General features: G+C 42.5%; 2 protein-coding genes across 2 annotated transcripts; one reads left to right on the top strand and one right to left on the bottom strand.

Annotated features, from left to right (window-relative positions):
* Positions 1-257: 257 nt before the first annotated feature.
* On the top strand, positions 258-2784 carry LOC110525954 (fatty acid binding protein 1-B.1). The gene is made up of 4 exons (XM_021606485.3): positions 258-359; positions 1365-1537; positions 1891-1983; positions 2693-2784. The coding sequence occupies exons 1-4, from the start codon at positions 293-295 to the stop codon at positions 2741-2743; spliced, it is 384 nt and encodes a 127-aa protein (XP_021462160.3). The 5' UTR covers positions 258-292; the 3' UTR covers positions 2744-2784.
* A 5961-nt stretch (positions 2785-8745) lies between these two features.
* Positions 8746-11281, bottom strand: LOC110525029 (fatty acid binding protein 1-B.1-like). The gene is made up of 4 exons (XM_021604988.3): positions 11159-11281; positions 9979-10151; positions 9534-9626; positions 8746-8837 (listed from the first exon to the last, which is right to left on the bottom strand). Exons 1-4 carry the CDS (start codon positions 11223-11225, stop codon positions 8787-8789), a joined length of 384 nt encoding a protein of 127 aa, XP_021460663.1. The 5' UTR covers positions 11226-11281; the 3' UTR covers positions 8746-8786.
* Positions 11282-13198: the final 1917 nt, after the last annotated feature.

The following is a 13198-nucleotide window of genomic DNA, read 5'->3' as shown; positions in this document are numbered from 1 at the left end:
GTTCTTGTTAATCAAATCAGATCAATGATCACTCACACCGCCAAAGTAGAAGAAGAGAGGATGAGAAGTGGAGTACAATGAAGTTGACCATTGCGATGCAGATTAGTTGCCCTTGGCTTGGAAGCTGATCCTAGATCTGTGCCTACAGGCAAGTAGCAGGGAAGATATGAGGGGAGGGGTTCTCAATTGTAGACACCTTTAGTTAGTTAATGAGTGCAGGGCTGGATAGATGGGGGTATAAAGACAAGCAGGGAGCTGTGGCTGACTCTACTGTCACTGTCTTATAGTCACCATGTCTTTCTCAGGGAAATACCAGATGGAGTCACATGACAACTTTGAGTCTTTCATGGAGGCTGTTGGTAAGTCTTGAAGTTGGGTTTGTACATTTGATTAGACTTGGGGTGTTAATTGCAGAAGTCTTAGTCCTTTCGGTAATGATGTTCAATGGTGACTGCGAATGCAATGGGTACTTGCAATGGTGTTAGATTTAACAACAAATTATAGGTTTCTTTTGAATAACTTTCACTGAATGTTTAATATAAGATTTAACACCGCTAGTTTGGTTTGGGCTAACTATTTTGAACTTCCAGCACCAATGGGATTGTTAAATGATTTGCGTAGGCATTAATAATTTATTATGTCATTGAGATTCAAACCTATGCTCTTCTGTCCTCTATCTGTGGAATTAATCCACTGTGCCACCAGGATGGAGTTGTCATGCATTAGTTTTGTAACTATAAATTTAGTCTCTTCAGACCATTTCAACAGGAACAAGCACTCATTAAGATCAGGTGTGGCCAACTACTGTGTTCAACACACTTAAGAGAAGATGGCGTTTGTTGAAGCTGAGAACGGAATGCGTTTTGATTAGTGTTTTTGTATGGCATGTTCTTAGTGTTCTGAGAACATGACTAACTAACTATGAGAACCTACAGAACATTATGCTGAAGTACTGACATTCCCACAGGAGAATATTTAGTCATCTGAACAACTTGAGAACATTCCCAATGTAAAATGACCAATGTTCCTAGAACTTTACCTTAAATTAAATGTTTGAACTTTCGGGAAATATTCTGATCAAATAATGAAATGCCAAGAAAATAACATTTTGTCAAATTCCTTAATGAGAATGTTCCGAAGCCAAGCAACTGTCCTGCACCATTGCCAGAATGTGGTATGCAAAATAACCAAGCCCTAAAACGTATGGTCCTCAGAATGTTATGTGCTAGCCATCATTGTGTTGCCATATTATAGTGCATCAGCGCTTTACTTCAGTAGTAATAATTCACTGTTCATGTCCCACTTCACTTTTTGTAGTACTAAAAAGCACCGTATATGACTCTCTCGCTGCCGCAAACATGTAGGTCTCCCTGACGAGCTTATCCAGGAGGGCAAAGACATCAAGAGCATCTCTGAGATTGAGGAGACTGGAGACCACTTCAAGGTGACTGTCACCACGGGGACAAAGATCCTCACCAACTCCTTCACCATTGGCCAGGAGACGGAGCTCGAGTCGCCGACCGGGGAGAAGGTCAATGTGGGTGGCGCATGTCACAACCCAACCATGAGTTTCATACATGTAGCCTGGGTTTATCCATCTCCTTACATATACAGCCAGTATCTAACTACACTATAAGTTCAGCTGATGTGGGGTCACTATGGTTAGTTCAGGTCCCAGTGACGTTGTGGGAGGACTGACTTTCGTTGGCAGAATCTCCTCTGCTCTCCAGGGACTGGGAGCACAGTTACGTCTCAAAACCCACTCACACACTGTCACTTTTTTTCTTCTCCATATATGGCCATCCAACTTGGGCCTGTTAAATTGGTCCTAGTTGACTGTAGTTGGTGACCACTGCTTTCAGATCTAACCGTTGACCTCTCCTGTTTCAGTCTGTGGTGACGAGGGAGGGTAACAAGCTGACGGCCATCCTGAATGGGATCGAATATGTCACAGAACTTACAGACGCAAACACCCTCGTCAACGTGAGTCTGGGGCATATGGCTGGGGGTTTCACGAAGCGTCACAATTTCAGGGTTAATTTATACCATTAATAAAATGGGTAGTCTATGACAGTGCCGTGAACGCAATTCAACAGTTTGCTGCCGCCAATGTTCTAATTACATGCTGACCCCACCGCTCGCGTCGCAAAATAAATGTATGTGTTATTCAATCATTGCACCCACACTTCTCGCGCGCCTCAGCAATCATCTGCGTGGCCAGGAGCTAAAATAGAAATTGGTTCTATTTGATGTGCTGCAAGTCTGGCCTCTCCAATCTCCTCATTGGTTCTTAGGAGCATATACCCATGTGGGTGATAGAAAGATGAACTTTAAGGTCCACACTCTGGTCAGTTGTAACGTTGGTTGTCAACCGCCATATAAAGGAGGCGAGATGATGAGAAACATTCGGTGTTCTGTGGCTTAATTGTCAGATTTCAGGTAAAATAACAACCCAATGTTTATATACTAGGACAAATTAGCTAGCTAGCTAAATTGCCATAAATATGAAATGCTTTTGGCCCCAAATATAACTGTTTCGGGGTTTGTTTTGATATTTCAACCTGCATGTCCTGTTCGCTTCTAGTGTGGGTGAACAAAATCAATGTGAGAACGAGCACGTCCGGTTTGGTAAGCATAGTGTACTGGCATGGATTTATTGAGTGTAATGATTACAGATGCTTTCTCTTTCCAGACCATGACTCTGTCTGGCATGTCATACAAGAGGACCAGCAAACGAATGTGAAGATCTACTGCACTCTTTGGATTAATAAAATGTGAAAGGCATTGAATGGTCTGGTCTCAGCATTTCATATCAATGGGTAGAACTTCAGGGGAAAATTGAAGTTTGTAATAATGAGGCAAGGTTTGAGTTGGATGAATGTAGGATTCAATAGAATAGCGTAGTTCCGCGAACATTACACTTGGGCCAAAATGGATTTTCTACATTTTAATGTGACTGCTTTATAGCAAATGTCAACCCAGCAGTGTAGAAATGAAGGCTTTGCTAGTTCCATCTAGTCTGTTGCAATATGGGTCAGAATCCTACCACATTGGGTGCATCAGTTTAAAAGCAGATTCCTCAATTTCCAGTTATTTTTGAAAATCAAGTTTCAGGCAATGTTTTTGGACATTGCTTTCACTAGTTCCACCCCAGTGTAGCTGACAAGGGGCTCAAGGTGCATCTTTTGAGGGTGACTGGTTTCCCAGCTACAGTGTGGTTGGAAAAGCTAAGGACCCTGGGACTAAACACCTCCCTCTGCCACCCCCAGGTGGTAAGGGTAGGCAACAACGCGTCTGCCACACTGAGCCTCAACACTTGGGCCCCTCCTGTACTCCCTGTTCACCCACGACTGCGTGGTTAAACATGACTCACACACCAAGTTTGAGGTGCACCACAACACCAGTGGTAGGCCTGGTCACTGACAATGATGAGACCTGGCAGTGTGGTGCCAGGACAACCTCTCCCTCAATGTGAGCACAAAGGAGCTGATCGTTGACTACAGGAAAAGGCGTGCTAAACAAGCCCCCATTAACATCGACCAAGCGAGTTTCAAGTTCCTTGGTGTCCACATTACCAACAAACTATCATGGTCCTAACACACCAAGACAGTTGGTTTAAACTTCTTCACAACAGTATCTCGGACCTTCCTGGTGTGTTCCTTGTTCTTCATGATGCTCTCTGCGCTTTTAACGGACCTCTGAGACTATCACAGTGCAGGTGCATTTATACGGAGACTTGATTACACACAGGTGGATAGTATTTATTATCATTAGTCATTTAGGTCAACATTGGATCATTCAGAGATCCTCACTGAACTTCTGGAGAGAGGTTGCTGCACTGAAAGTAAAGGGGCTGAATAATTTTGCACGCCCAATTTTTCAGTTTTTGATTTGTTAAAAAAGTTTGAAATATCCAATAAATGTCGTTCCACTTCATGATTGTGTCCCACTTGTTGTTGATTCTTCACAAAAAAATACAGTTTTATATCTTTATGTTTGAAGCCTGAAATGTGGCAAAAGGTCGCAAAGTTCAAGGGGGCCGAATACTTTCGCAAGGCACTGTATCTCAGAGGGCTGCAGTGTGGACCAATCTTGGAAGGCCGAGGTGGAAGGTGACAATCAAATCAGCCAATCAGATGGAAGCAACTCTGGTGACATTTTCCTAAGGCTCCTGGACTTAGCTGACCACAGCCTTCCTATCGAGTCCACCAATGAGCTGCAAGTGATGCTAGGGTTCCATGGGGTCAGTTGAGAGATTGGTTGATAGGATTTGTAGTTCAAAGTGACCTATTTGTAGTTCCTTGTACAGCCCACCTATTTCACCCACCCATTTTCTGACCTCCTTCTTCAGTATATAGGCAACATCACTGGATGGGAACTAGCTCAGAATTTCACTCTTTGACATTTCATGTACAGTGGGGAGAACAATTATTTGATACACTGCTGATTTTGCAGGTTTTCCTACTTACAAAGCATGTAGAGGTCTGTAATTTTTATAGGTACACTTCAACTGTGAGAGACGGAATCTAAAACAAAAATCCAGAAAATCATAATGTATGATTTTTAAGTAATTCATTTGCATTTTATTGCATGACATAAGTATTTGATCACCTACCAACCAGTAAGAATTCCGGCTCTCACAGACCTGTTAGTTTTTCTTTAAGAAGCCCTACTGTTCTCCACTCATTACCTGTATTAACCTCTTCGATATAGGGGGCGCTATTTTAATTTTTGGATGAAAAACGTTCCCGTTTTAAACAAGATATTTTGTCACGAAAAGATGCTCGACTATGCATATAATTGACAGCTTTGGAAAGAAAACACTCTGACGTTTCCAAAACTGCAAAGATATTGTCTGTGTTTGCCACAGAACTGACGTTACAGGCGAAACCCAGATAAAAATCCAATCAGGAAGTGCCGCATTTTTTTAAACCGCCTCATGCCAATGACTCCTTATATGGCTGTGAATGACTTACGAATGAGCTTACGTTTTCCCCAAGGTGTCTACAACATTGTGACGTCTTTTTAGGCATTTCCCTTGAAGAATGGCTGTAAGGGACCATATTTGGCATGTGGTCACATGGTGTCTCCCGCAGAAAACCTTGCGTAAAATACTGAGGTAGCCATTTTTCCAATCGCTTCTTATGAGAAACCAACTGCCTCGTGTCGTGGAAATTTCCCCTATTTACCAAATCATGAGAGCAAACCACACACACACGTCAGAGTTAGTTATCACAAAGTCAATTTTTAATTATATGAGCTCTATCACAACCCTGTGACTCTCAGATCAATTCAGTGTCTATCAATGAATTCTCTGAGAGTCCCTTCCACATTGCAACTGAGATCCTTTAATAGCAGAAAACACACATAGTCAGACAGCATAGACATAATAAATCGTTCAGCTTTGTCTCCTCAACTATGCTCTTTTCTCAAACTCCGAACCACAAACCAATCCTCCATATCAAGAGGCATATATAAAATCCATCCTATCTTGACAAGATCACAGAGACACACTGAATGGCACACAGACATTGTGGAGCCAAGAGATACACGCTTGACCTCTCCCCTCTCTCCGGCCCAAGCAACTTAGTCTTGACATAGAACAGATACTGCAACCCCGCCACAGTATTAAACAAAAATAACATTCTGATGAGAAGTAACTTACAAACCTATGATGAATATAAAACGTCTTACCTATGTTACCAACCAATTCTGATTATTCCCCAACACTCGACGGATATATTATCGAATACATATGTTAAAAACACCTTGAGGATGTATCCTAAACAACGTTGGCCGTGTTTCTGTCGATATTATGGAGAAAATTTTGAAAACAGTTCGGCATTATAGTTGAAGTATTTTTCGGTCGATTTCTCAGCCAAGCAGGATGAAAAAACAGGAGCTATTTCGCCTACAAAAATAATATTTTTGGAAAAAAGGAACATTTGCTATCTAACTGGGAGTCTCCTGAATGAAAGCATGTGAAGTTCTTCAAAGGTGAATTATTTAATTTGGTTGCTTTTCTTATTTTCGTGAAAATGTTGCCTGCTGCCAGCAGAGCCTAGCATAGCATTATGCCATGATAAACTTAAACAAATGCTTGTCCAGCGTTGGCTGTAACGCATATTTTGAAAATCTGAGATGACAGTGTTGTTAACAAAAGGCTAAGCTTGTGTTTGAATATATTTATTTCATTTCATTTGCGATTTTCATGAATAGGAAAAGTTGCGTTATGGTAATGCGCTTGAGGCCATGATTACGATCCCGAATAAGGGATTGCTAGTCGCTAGAAGTTAACTGCACCTGTTTGAACTCGTTACCTGTATAAAAGACACCTGTCCACACTCAATCAAACAGACTCCAACCTCTCCACAATGGCCAAGATCAGAGAGCTGTGTAAGGACATCAGGGATAAAATTGTAGACCTGCACAAGGCTGCTATGGGCTACAGGACAATAGACAAGCAGCTTGGTGAGAAGGCAACAACTGTTGGCGCAATTATTAGAAAAAGGAAGAAGTTCAAGATGACGGTCAATCACCCTCGGTCTGGGGCTCCATGCAAGATCTCACCTCGTGGGGCATCAAAAACCATTAGTAACACACTACGCCGCCATGGATTAAAATCCTGCAGCGCACGCAAGGTCCCCCTGCTCAAGCCAGCGCATGTCCAGGCCCGTCTGAAGTCTGCCAATGACCATCTGGATGATCCAGAGGAAGAATGGAAGAAGGTCATGTGGTCTGATGAGACGAAAATAGAGCTTTTTGGTCTAAACTCCACTCGCCGTGTTTGGAGGAAGAAGGAGGATGAGTACAACCCCAAGGTCACCATCCCAAACGTGAAGCATGGAGGTGGAAACATCATTCTTTGGGGGATGCTTTTCTGCAAAGGGGACAGGACGACTGCACCGTATTGAGGGGAGGATGGATGGAGCCATGTATTGCGAGATCTTGGCCAACAACCTGCTTCCCTCAGTAAGAGGATTGAAGATGGGTCGTGGCTGGGTCTTCCAGCATGACAACGACCCGAAACACACAGCCAGGGCAACTAAGGAGTGGCTCCGTAAGAAGCATCTCAAGGTCCTGGAGTGGCCTAGCCAGTCTCCAGACCTGAACCCAATAGAAAATCTTTGGAGGGAGCTGAAAGTCTGTATTGCCCAGCAACAGCCCCGAAACCTGAAGGATCTGTAGAAGATCTGTATGGAGGAGTGGGCCAAAATCCCTGCAGCAGTGTGTATAAACCTGGTCAAGAACTACAGGAAATGTATGATCTCTGTAATTGCAAACAAAGGTTTCTGTACCAAAAATTTTGTTCTGCTTTTCTGATGGATCAAATACTTATGTCATGCAATAAAATGCACATGAATTACTTAAAAAATCATACATTATGATTTTCTGGATTTTTGTTTTAGATTCCGTCTCTCACAGTTGAAGTGTACCTGTGAAAAAATTAGACCTCTAAATGCTTTGTAAGTAGGAAGACCTGCAAAATCGGCAGTGTATCAAATACTTGTTCTCCCCACTGTATGTCAAATATTGGAGCTAAATTCTTAGCTAGATTGGATCCTGAGCAATCAAATCAAATGAGAGAAAAGAAAACAGCTGGTCTGGGACAAGGTGGCATTCAATTCCTACGTCCATGACATCAAATCAAACTTTGTCACATGCACCAAATACAAGTCTACACCTTACTTACAAGCCCTTAAAGAAGTTCAAGAAGATAAAATATTTACCAAATCAAGAAATATAAGTAGCAATAACGAGGCTATCGGTACCGAGTCAATATGCGGGGCTAGAGGTTAGTGGAGGTAATTTGTACATATGTGAAGGGACTATGCATAGATAAACAGCAAGTAGCAGTGTACAACAGAGGGGGTGGGGGAAAAGGTGTTGTGCCCTCTTCACAACTGTCTTGGTGTGTTAGGACCATGATAGTTCGTTGGTAATGTGGACACCAAGGAACTTGAAACTCGCTCTGTCGATGTTAATGGGGGCTTGTTTAGCACGCCTTTTCCTGTAGTCAACGATCAGCTCCTTGATGCTCACATTGAGGGAGAGGTTGTCCTGGCACCACACTGCCAGGTCTCATCATTGTCAGTGACCAGGCCTACCACTGGTGTTGTGGTGCACCTCAAACTTGGTGTGTGAGTCATGTTTAACCACGCATTCGTGGATGAACAGGAGGGGCCCAAGTGTTGAGGAGCAGTGTGGCAGACGTGTTGTTGCCTACACTTACCACCTGGGGGCGGCCCATGAAGTGCAGGAGCCAGTTGCAGAGGGAGGTGTTTAGTCCCAGGGTCCTTAGCTTTTCCAACCACACTGTAGCTGGGAAACCAGTCACCCTCAAAAGATGCACCTTGAGCCCCTTGTCAGCTACACTGGGGTGGAACTAGTGAAAGCAATGTCCAAAAACATTGCCTGAAACTTGATTTTCAAAAATAACTGGAAATTGAGGAATCTGCTTTTAAACTGATGCACCCAATGTGGTAGGATTCTGACCCATATTGCAACAGACTAGATGGAACTAGCAAAGCCTTCATTTCTACACTGCTGGGTTGACATTTGCTATAAAGCAGTCACATTAAAATGTAGAAAATCCATTTTGGCCCGAGTGTAATGTTTACGGAACTACGCTATTCTATTGAATCCCACATTCATCCAACTCAAACCTTGCCTCATTATTACAAACTTCAATTTTCCCCTGAAGTTCTACCCATTGATATGAAATGCTGAGACCAGACCATTCAATGCCTTTCACATTTTATTAATCCAAAGAGTGCAGTAGATCTTCACATTCGTTTGCTGGTCCTCTTGTATGACATGCCAGACAGAGTCATGGTCTGAAAAGAGAAAGCATCTGTAATCATTACACTCAATACATCCATGCCAGTACGCTATGCTTACCAAACCGGACGTGCTCGTTCTCACATTGATTTTGTTCACCCACACTAGAAGCGATCAGGACATGCAGGTTGAAATATCAAAACAAACCCCCGAAACAGTTATATTTGGGGCCAAAAGCATTTCATGTTTATGGCAATTTAGCTAGCTAGCTAATTTGTCCTAGTATATAAACATTGGGTTGTTATTTTACCTGAAATCTGACAATTAAGCCACAGAAAACCGAATGTTTCTCATCATCTCACCTCCTTTATATGGCGGTTGACAACCAACGTTACAACTGACCAGAGTGTGGACCTTAAAGTTCATCTTTCAATCACCCACATGGGTATATGCTCCTAAGAACCAATGAGGAGATTGGAGAGGCCAGACTTGCAGCACATCAAATAGAACCAATTTCTATTTTAGCACCTGGCCACGCAGATGCTTGTTGAGGCGCGCGAGCAGTGTGGGTGCACGTACATTTATTTTGCGACGCGAGCGGTGGGGTCAGCATGTAATTAGAACATTGGCGGCAGCAAACTGTTGAATTGCGTTCACGGCACTGTCATAGACTACCCATTTTATTAATGGTATAAATTAACCCTGAAATTGTGACGCTTCGTGAAACCCCCAGCCATATGCCCCAGACTCACGTTGACGAGGGTGTTTGCGTCTGTAAGTTCTGTGACATATTCGATCCCATTCAGGATGGCCGTCAGCTTGTTACCCTCCCTCGTCACCACAGACTGAAACAGGAGAGGTCAACAGTTAGATCTGAAAGCAGTGGTCACCAACTACAGTCAACTAGGACCAATTTAACAGGCCCAAGTTGGATGGCCATATATGGAGAAGAAAAAAAAGTGAGTGTGTGAGTTGGTTTTGAGACGTAACTGTGCGCCCAGTCCCTGGAGAGCAGAGGAGATTCTGCCAACGAAAGTCAGTCCTCCCACAACATCACTGGGACCTGAACTAACCATAGTGACCCCACATCAGCTGAACTTATAGTTTAGTTAGATACTGGCTGTATATGTAGGGAGATGGATAAACCCAGGCTACATGTATGAAACTCATGGTTGGGTTGTGACATGCGCCACTCACATTGACCTTCTCCCCGGTCGGCGACTCGAGCTCCGTCTCCTGGCCAATGGTGAAGGAGTTGGTGAGGATCTTTGTCCCCGTGGTGACAGTCACCTTGAAGTGGTCTCCAGTCTCCTCAATCTCAGAGATGCTCTTGATGTCTTTGCCCTCCTGGATAAGCTCATCAGGGAGACCTACATGTTTGCGGCAGCGAGAGAGTCATATACGGTGCTTTTTAGTACTACAAAAAGTGAAGTGGGACATGAACAGTGAATTATTACTACTGAAGTAAAGCGCTGATGCACTATAATATGGCAACACAATGATGGCTAGCACATAACATTCTGAGGACCATACGTTTTAGGGCTTGGTAATTCTGTATACCACATTCTGGCAATGGTGCAGGACAGTTGCTTGGCTTTGGAACATTCTCATTAAGGAATTTGACAATTTTATTTTCTTGGCATTTCATTATTTGATCAGAATATTTCCTGAAAGTACAAACATTTAATTTAAGGTAAAGTTCTAGGAACATTGGTCATTTTACATTGGGAATGTTCTCAAGTTGTTCAGCTGACTTGAAATATTCTCCTGTGGGAATGTCAGTACTTCAGCATAATGTTCTGTAGGTTCTCATAGTTACAGTTAGTCATGTTCTCAGAACATTAAGAACTTGCCATACAAAAATATTAATCAAAACACATTCCGTTCTCAGCTTCAACAAACGCCATCTTCTCTTAAGTGTGTTGAACACAGTAGTTGGCCACACCTGATCTTAATGAGTGCTTGTTCCTGTTGAAATAGTCTGAAGAGACTAAATTTATAGTTACAAAACTAATGCATGACAACTCCATCCTGGTGGCACAGTGGATTCATTCCACGGATAGAGGACAGAAGAGCATAGGTTTGAATCTCAATGACACAATAAATTATTAATGCCTAGGCAAATCATTTAACAATCCCATTGGTGCTGGAAGTTCAAAATAGTTAGCCCAAACCAAACTAGCGGTGTTAAGTCTTAAATTAAACATTCAGTGAAAGTTATTCAAAAGAAACCTATAATTTGTTGTTAAATCTAACACCATTGCAAGTACCCATTGCATTCGCAGTCACCATTGAACATCATTACTGAAAGGACTAAGACTTCTGAAATTAACACCCCAAGTCTAATCAAATGTACAAACCCAACGTCAAGACTTACCAACAGCCTCCATGAAAGACTCAAAGTTGTCATGTGACTCCATCTGGTATTTCCCTGAGAAAGACATGGTGACTATAAGACAGTGACAGTAGAGTCAGCCACAGCTCCCTGCTTGTCTTTATACCCCCATCTACCCCCACAGCCCTGCACTCATTAACTAACTAAAGGTGTCTACAATTGAGAACCCCTCCCCTCATGTCTTCCCTGCTACTTGCCTGTAGGCACAGATCTAGGATCAGCTTCCCAGCCAAGGGCAACTAATCTACATCGCAATGGTCAACTTTATTGTACTCCACTTCTCATCCTCTCTTCTTCTACTTTGGAGGTGTGAGTGATCATTGATCTGATTTGATAAACAAGAACTCCTCGACTCCTTAGAAAAATGATAAGCAGTCTCATCATTGTAACACAAGTGTATGGATCAATCAACACATTTCAAATTCAATTTGACTTTATCGTGCTATACACCTGTGTTGAAATTAAACTAGGCTACATTGCACTTTGAGTTGAGAGGTGTATTTTGTCTCCCTGCACTATAAAAAAGTTGAATCAATGTACAATTGTAAGGCAGCAGACTGCAATAGGATTGTAAGTTTTCAAAAATGTTTGGCATATAGCTGAACCAACATACATTCTCAGGTTGAATTTTAATGTTCACTTAACTTTTCATTTGACGTTGCGTGAACATACAATTCAACTTGAAAAATTGGAATCCAACCAGAGAACGTTAATCACCCCCAACCTGCACTGACAATGGCTGCCAGGAAATACTTCTATTTGATGTAGGTAGTCTCAATAATAACTGGAACAGCCATCTCAGTAACAGATGCATAAAGTCAAACTAATAACAGATTGGATTACTTTAGAAAAATGTATGTTACTTATGTTGGTGTAGCTTAAGATAATCAACCAATCAATGTACATGAAAAAACACAGGTCTAAAAAGAAAACAATTCAACGTACAATTGTAAGGCAACCAGCTGCAATAGGGTTGTGAGTTTGCTCCACATCTGGGAAAATAGCTGAACCAACATACAGTGTTGACTTCCAAAAACAAACATGAAATTGTAATTAGACTCAACAAGTTTTTATACATTCAGCTCACTGTGAGCAAAGTTTGTTGAGTGAACAAACGTTCACCCATTAGCTACATTGATTTTCCTTCTGAAGTCCAACAAACTCAGAGAATAACACTGATTAATCAATTGGTTAAGTGAAGACACTTGCCAGTCGGTCAGCGCATGCTCGGAGTATATGTCTTGGTAACCGTTCTAGCCCTGCGGCCTTGTGAATGTTGACCTGTTTAAAGCTCTTACTCACATCTGCTACGGAGAGCGTGATCACACACTTGTCTGGAACAGCTGATGCTCTCATGCATGTTTCAGTGTTACTTGCCTCGAAGCGAGCATAGAAGTAATTTAGCTCGTCTGGATGGCTCGTGTCACTGTGCAGCTCTCGGCTGTGCTTCCCTTTGTTGTATGTAATAGTTTGCAAGCCCTGCCACATCTGACGAGCGTCAGAGCCGGTGTAGTACGATTCGATCCTAGTCCTGTATTGACAGGAGGATGGAATTATGGTCAGATTTGCCAAATGGGGGGCGAGGGAGAGCCTTTTACTTGTCTCTGTGTGTGAAGTAAAGGTATAGAGTTTTTTTCCCCCTTATGTGGTTGCCCACATAACATGCTTGCGGGAATGAGGTAAAACTGACTTAAGTTTCCTTGCATTAAAGTCCCCGGCCAGTAGGAGTGCCGCCTCTGGATGAGCGTTTTCCTGTTTGCTTTTGGCCGTATACAGCTCATAGAGTGCGGTCTTAGTATCAGCATTGGTTTGCGGTTTTAAATAGACAGCTACAAAGAATAGAGACGAAAACTCTCTTGGTAAATAGTGTGGTCTACAGCTTATCATGAGATACTCTACCTCAGTCGAGCAAAAACTTGAGACTTCCTTAGATTTCGTGCACCAGCTGTTGTTTACAAATATACATAGACCGCCACCCCTTGTCTTACCAGAGACGTCTGTTCTATCCTGCCGAAAAAGCGT

The sequence above is a fragment of the Oncorhynchus mykiss genome, chromosome 6 (genome assembly GCF_057628025.1).
Source record: "Oncorhynchus mykiss isolate SJ-2025 chromosome 6, ASM5762802v1, whole genome shotgun sequence".
Taxonomy (NCBI): domain Eukaryota; kingdom Metazoa; phylum Chordata; class Actinopteri; order Salmoniformes; family Salmonidae; genus Oncorhynchus; species Oncorhynchus mykiss.
Note: the sequence above shows the minus strand (reverse complement) of the source record. Positions and strands in the feature narration are given on the sequence as shown.

Coding starts and splice junctions, on each gene's coding strand:
- LOC110525954 (XM_021606485.3), top strand. CDS start 293: ATGTCTTTCTCAGGGAAATACCAGATGGAGTCACATGACAACTTTGAG. Junction 1,538..1,890: donor CGACCGGGGAGAAGGTCAAT/GTGGGTGGCGCA, acceptor CTCCTGTTTCAG/TCTGTGGTGACGAGGGAGGG. Junction 1,984..2,692: donor ACGCAAACACCCTCGTCAAC/GTGAGTCTGGGG, acceptor TTCTCTTTCCAG/ACCATGACTCTGTCTGGCAT.
- LOC110525029 (XM_021604988.3), bottom strand. CDS start 11,225: ATGTCTTTCTCAGGGAAATACCAGATGGAGTCACATGACAACTTTGAG. Junction 10,152..11,158: donor GTCTTTCATGGAGGCTGTTG/GTAAGTCTTGAC, acceptor GCAAACATGTAG/GTCTCCCTGATGAGCTTATC. Junction 9,627..9,978: donor CGACCGGGGAGAAGGTCAAT/GTGAGTGGCGCA, acceptor CTCCTGTTTCAG/TCTGTGGTGACGAGGGAGGG.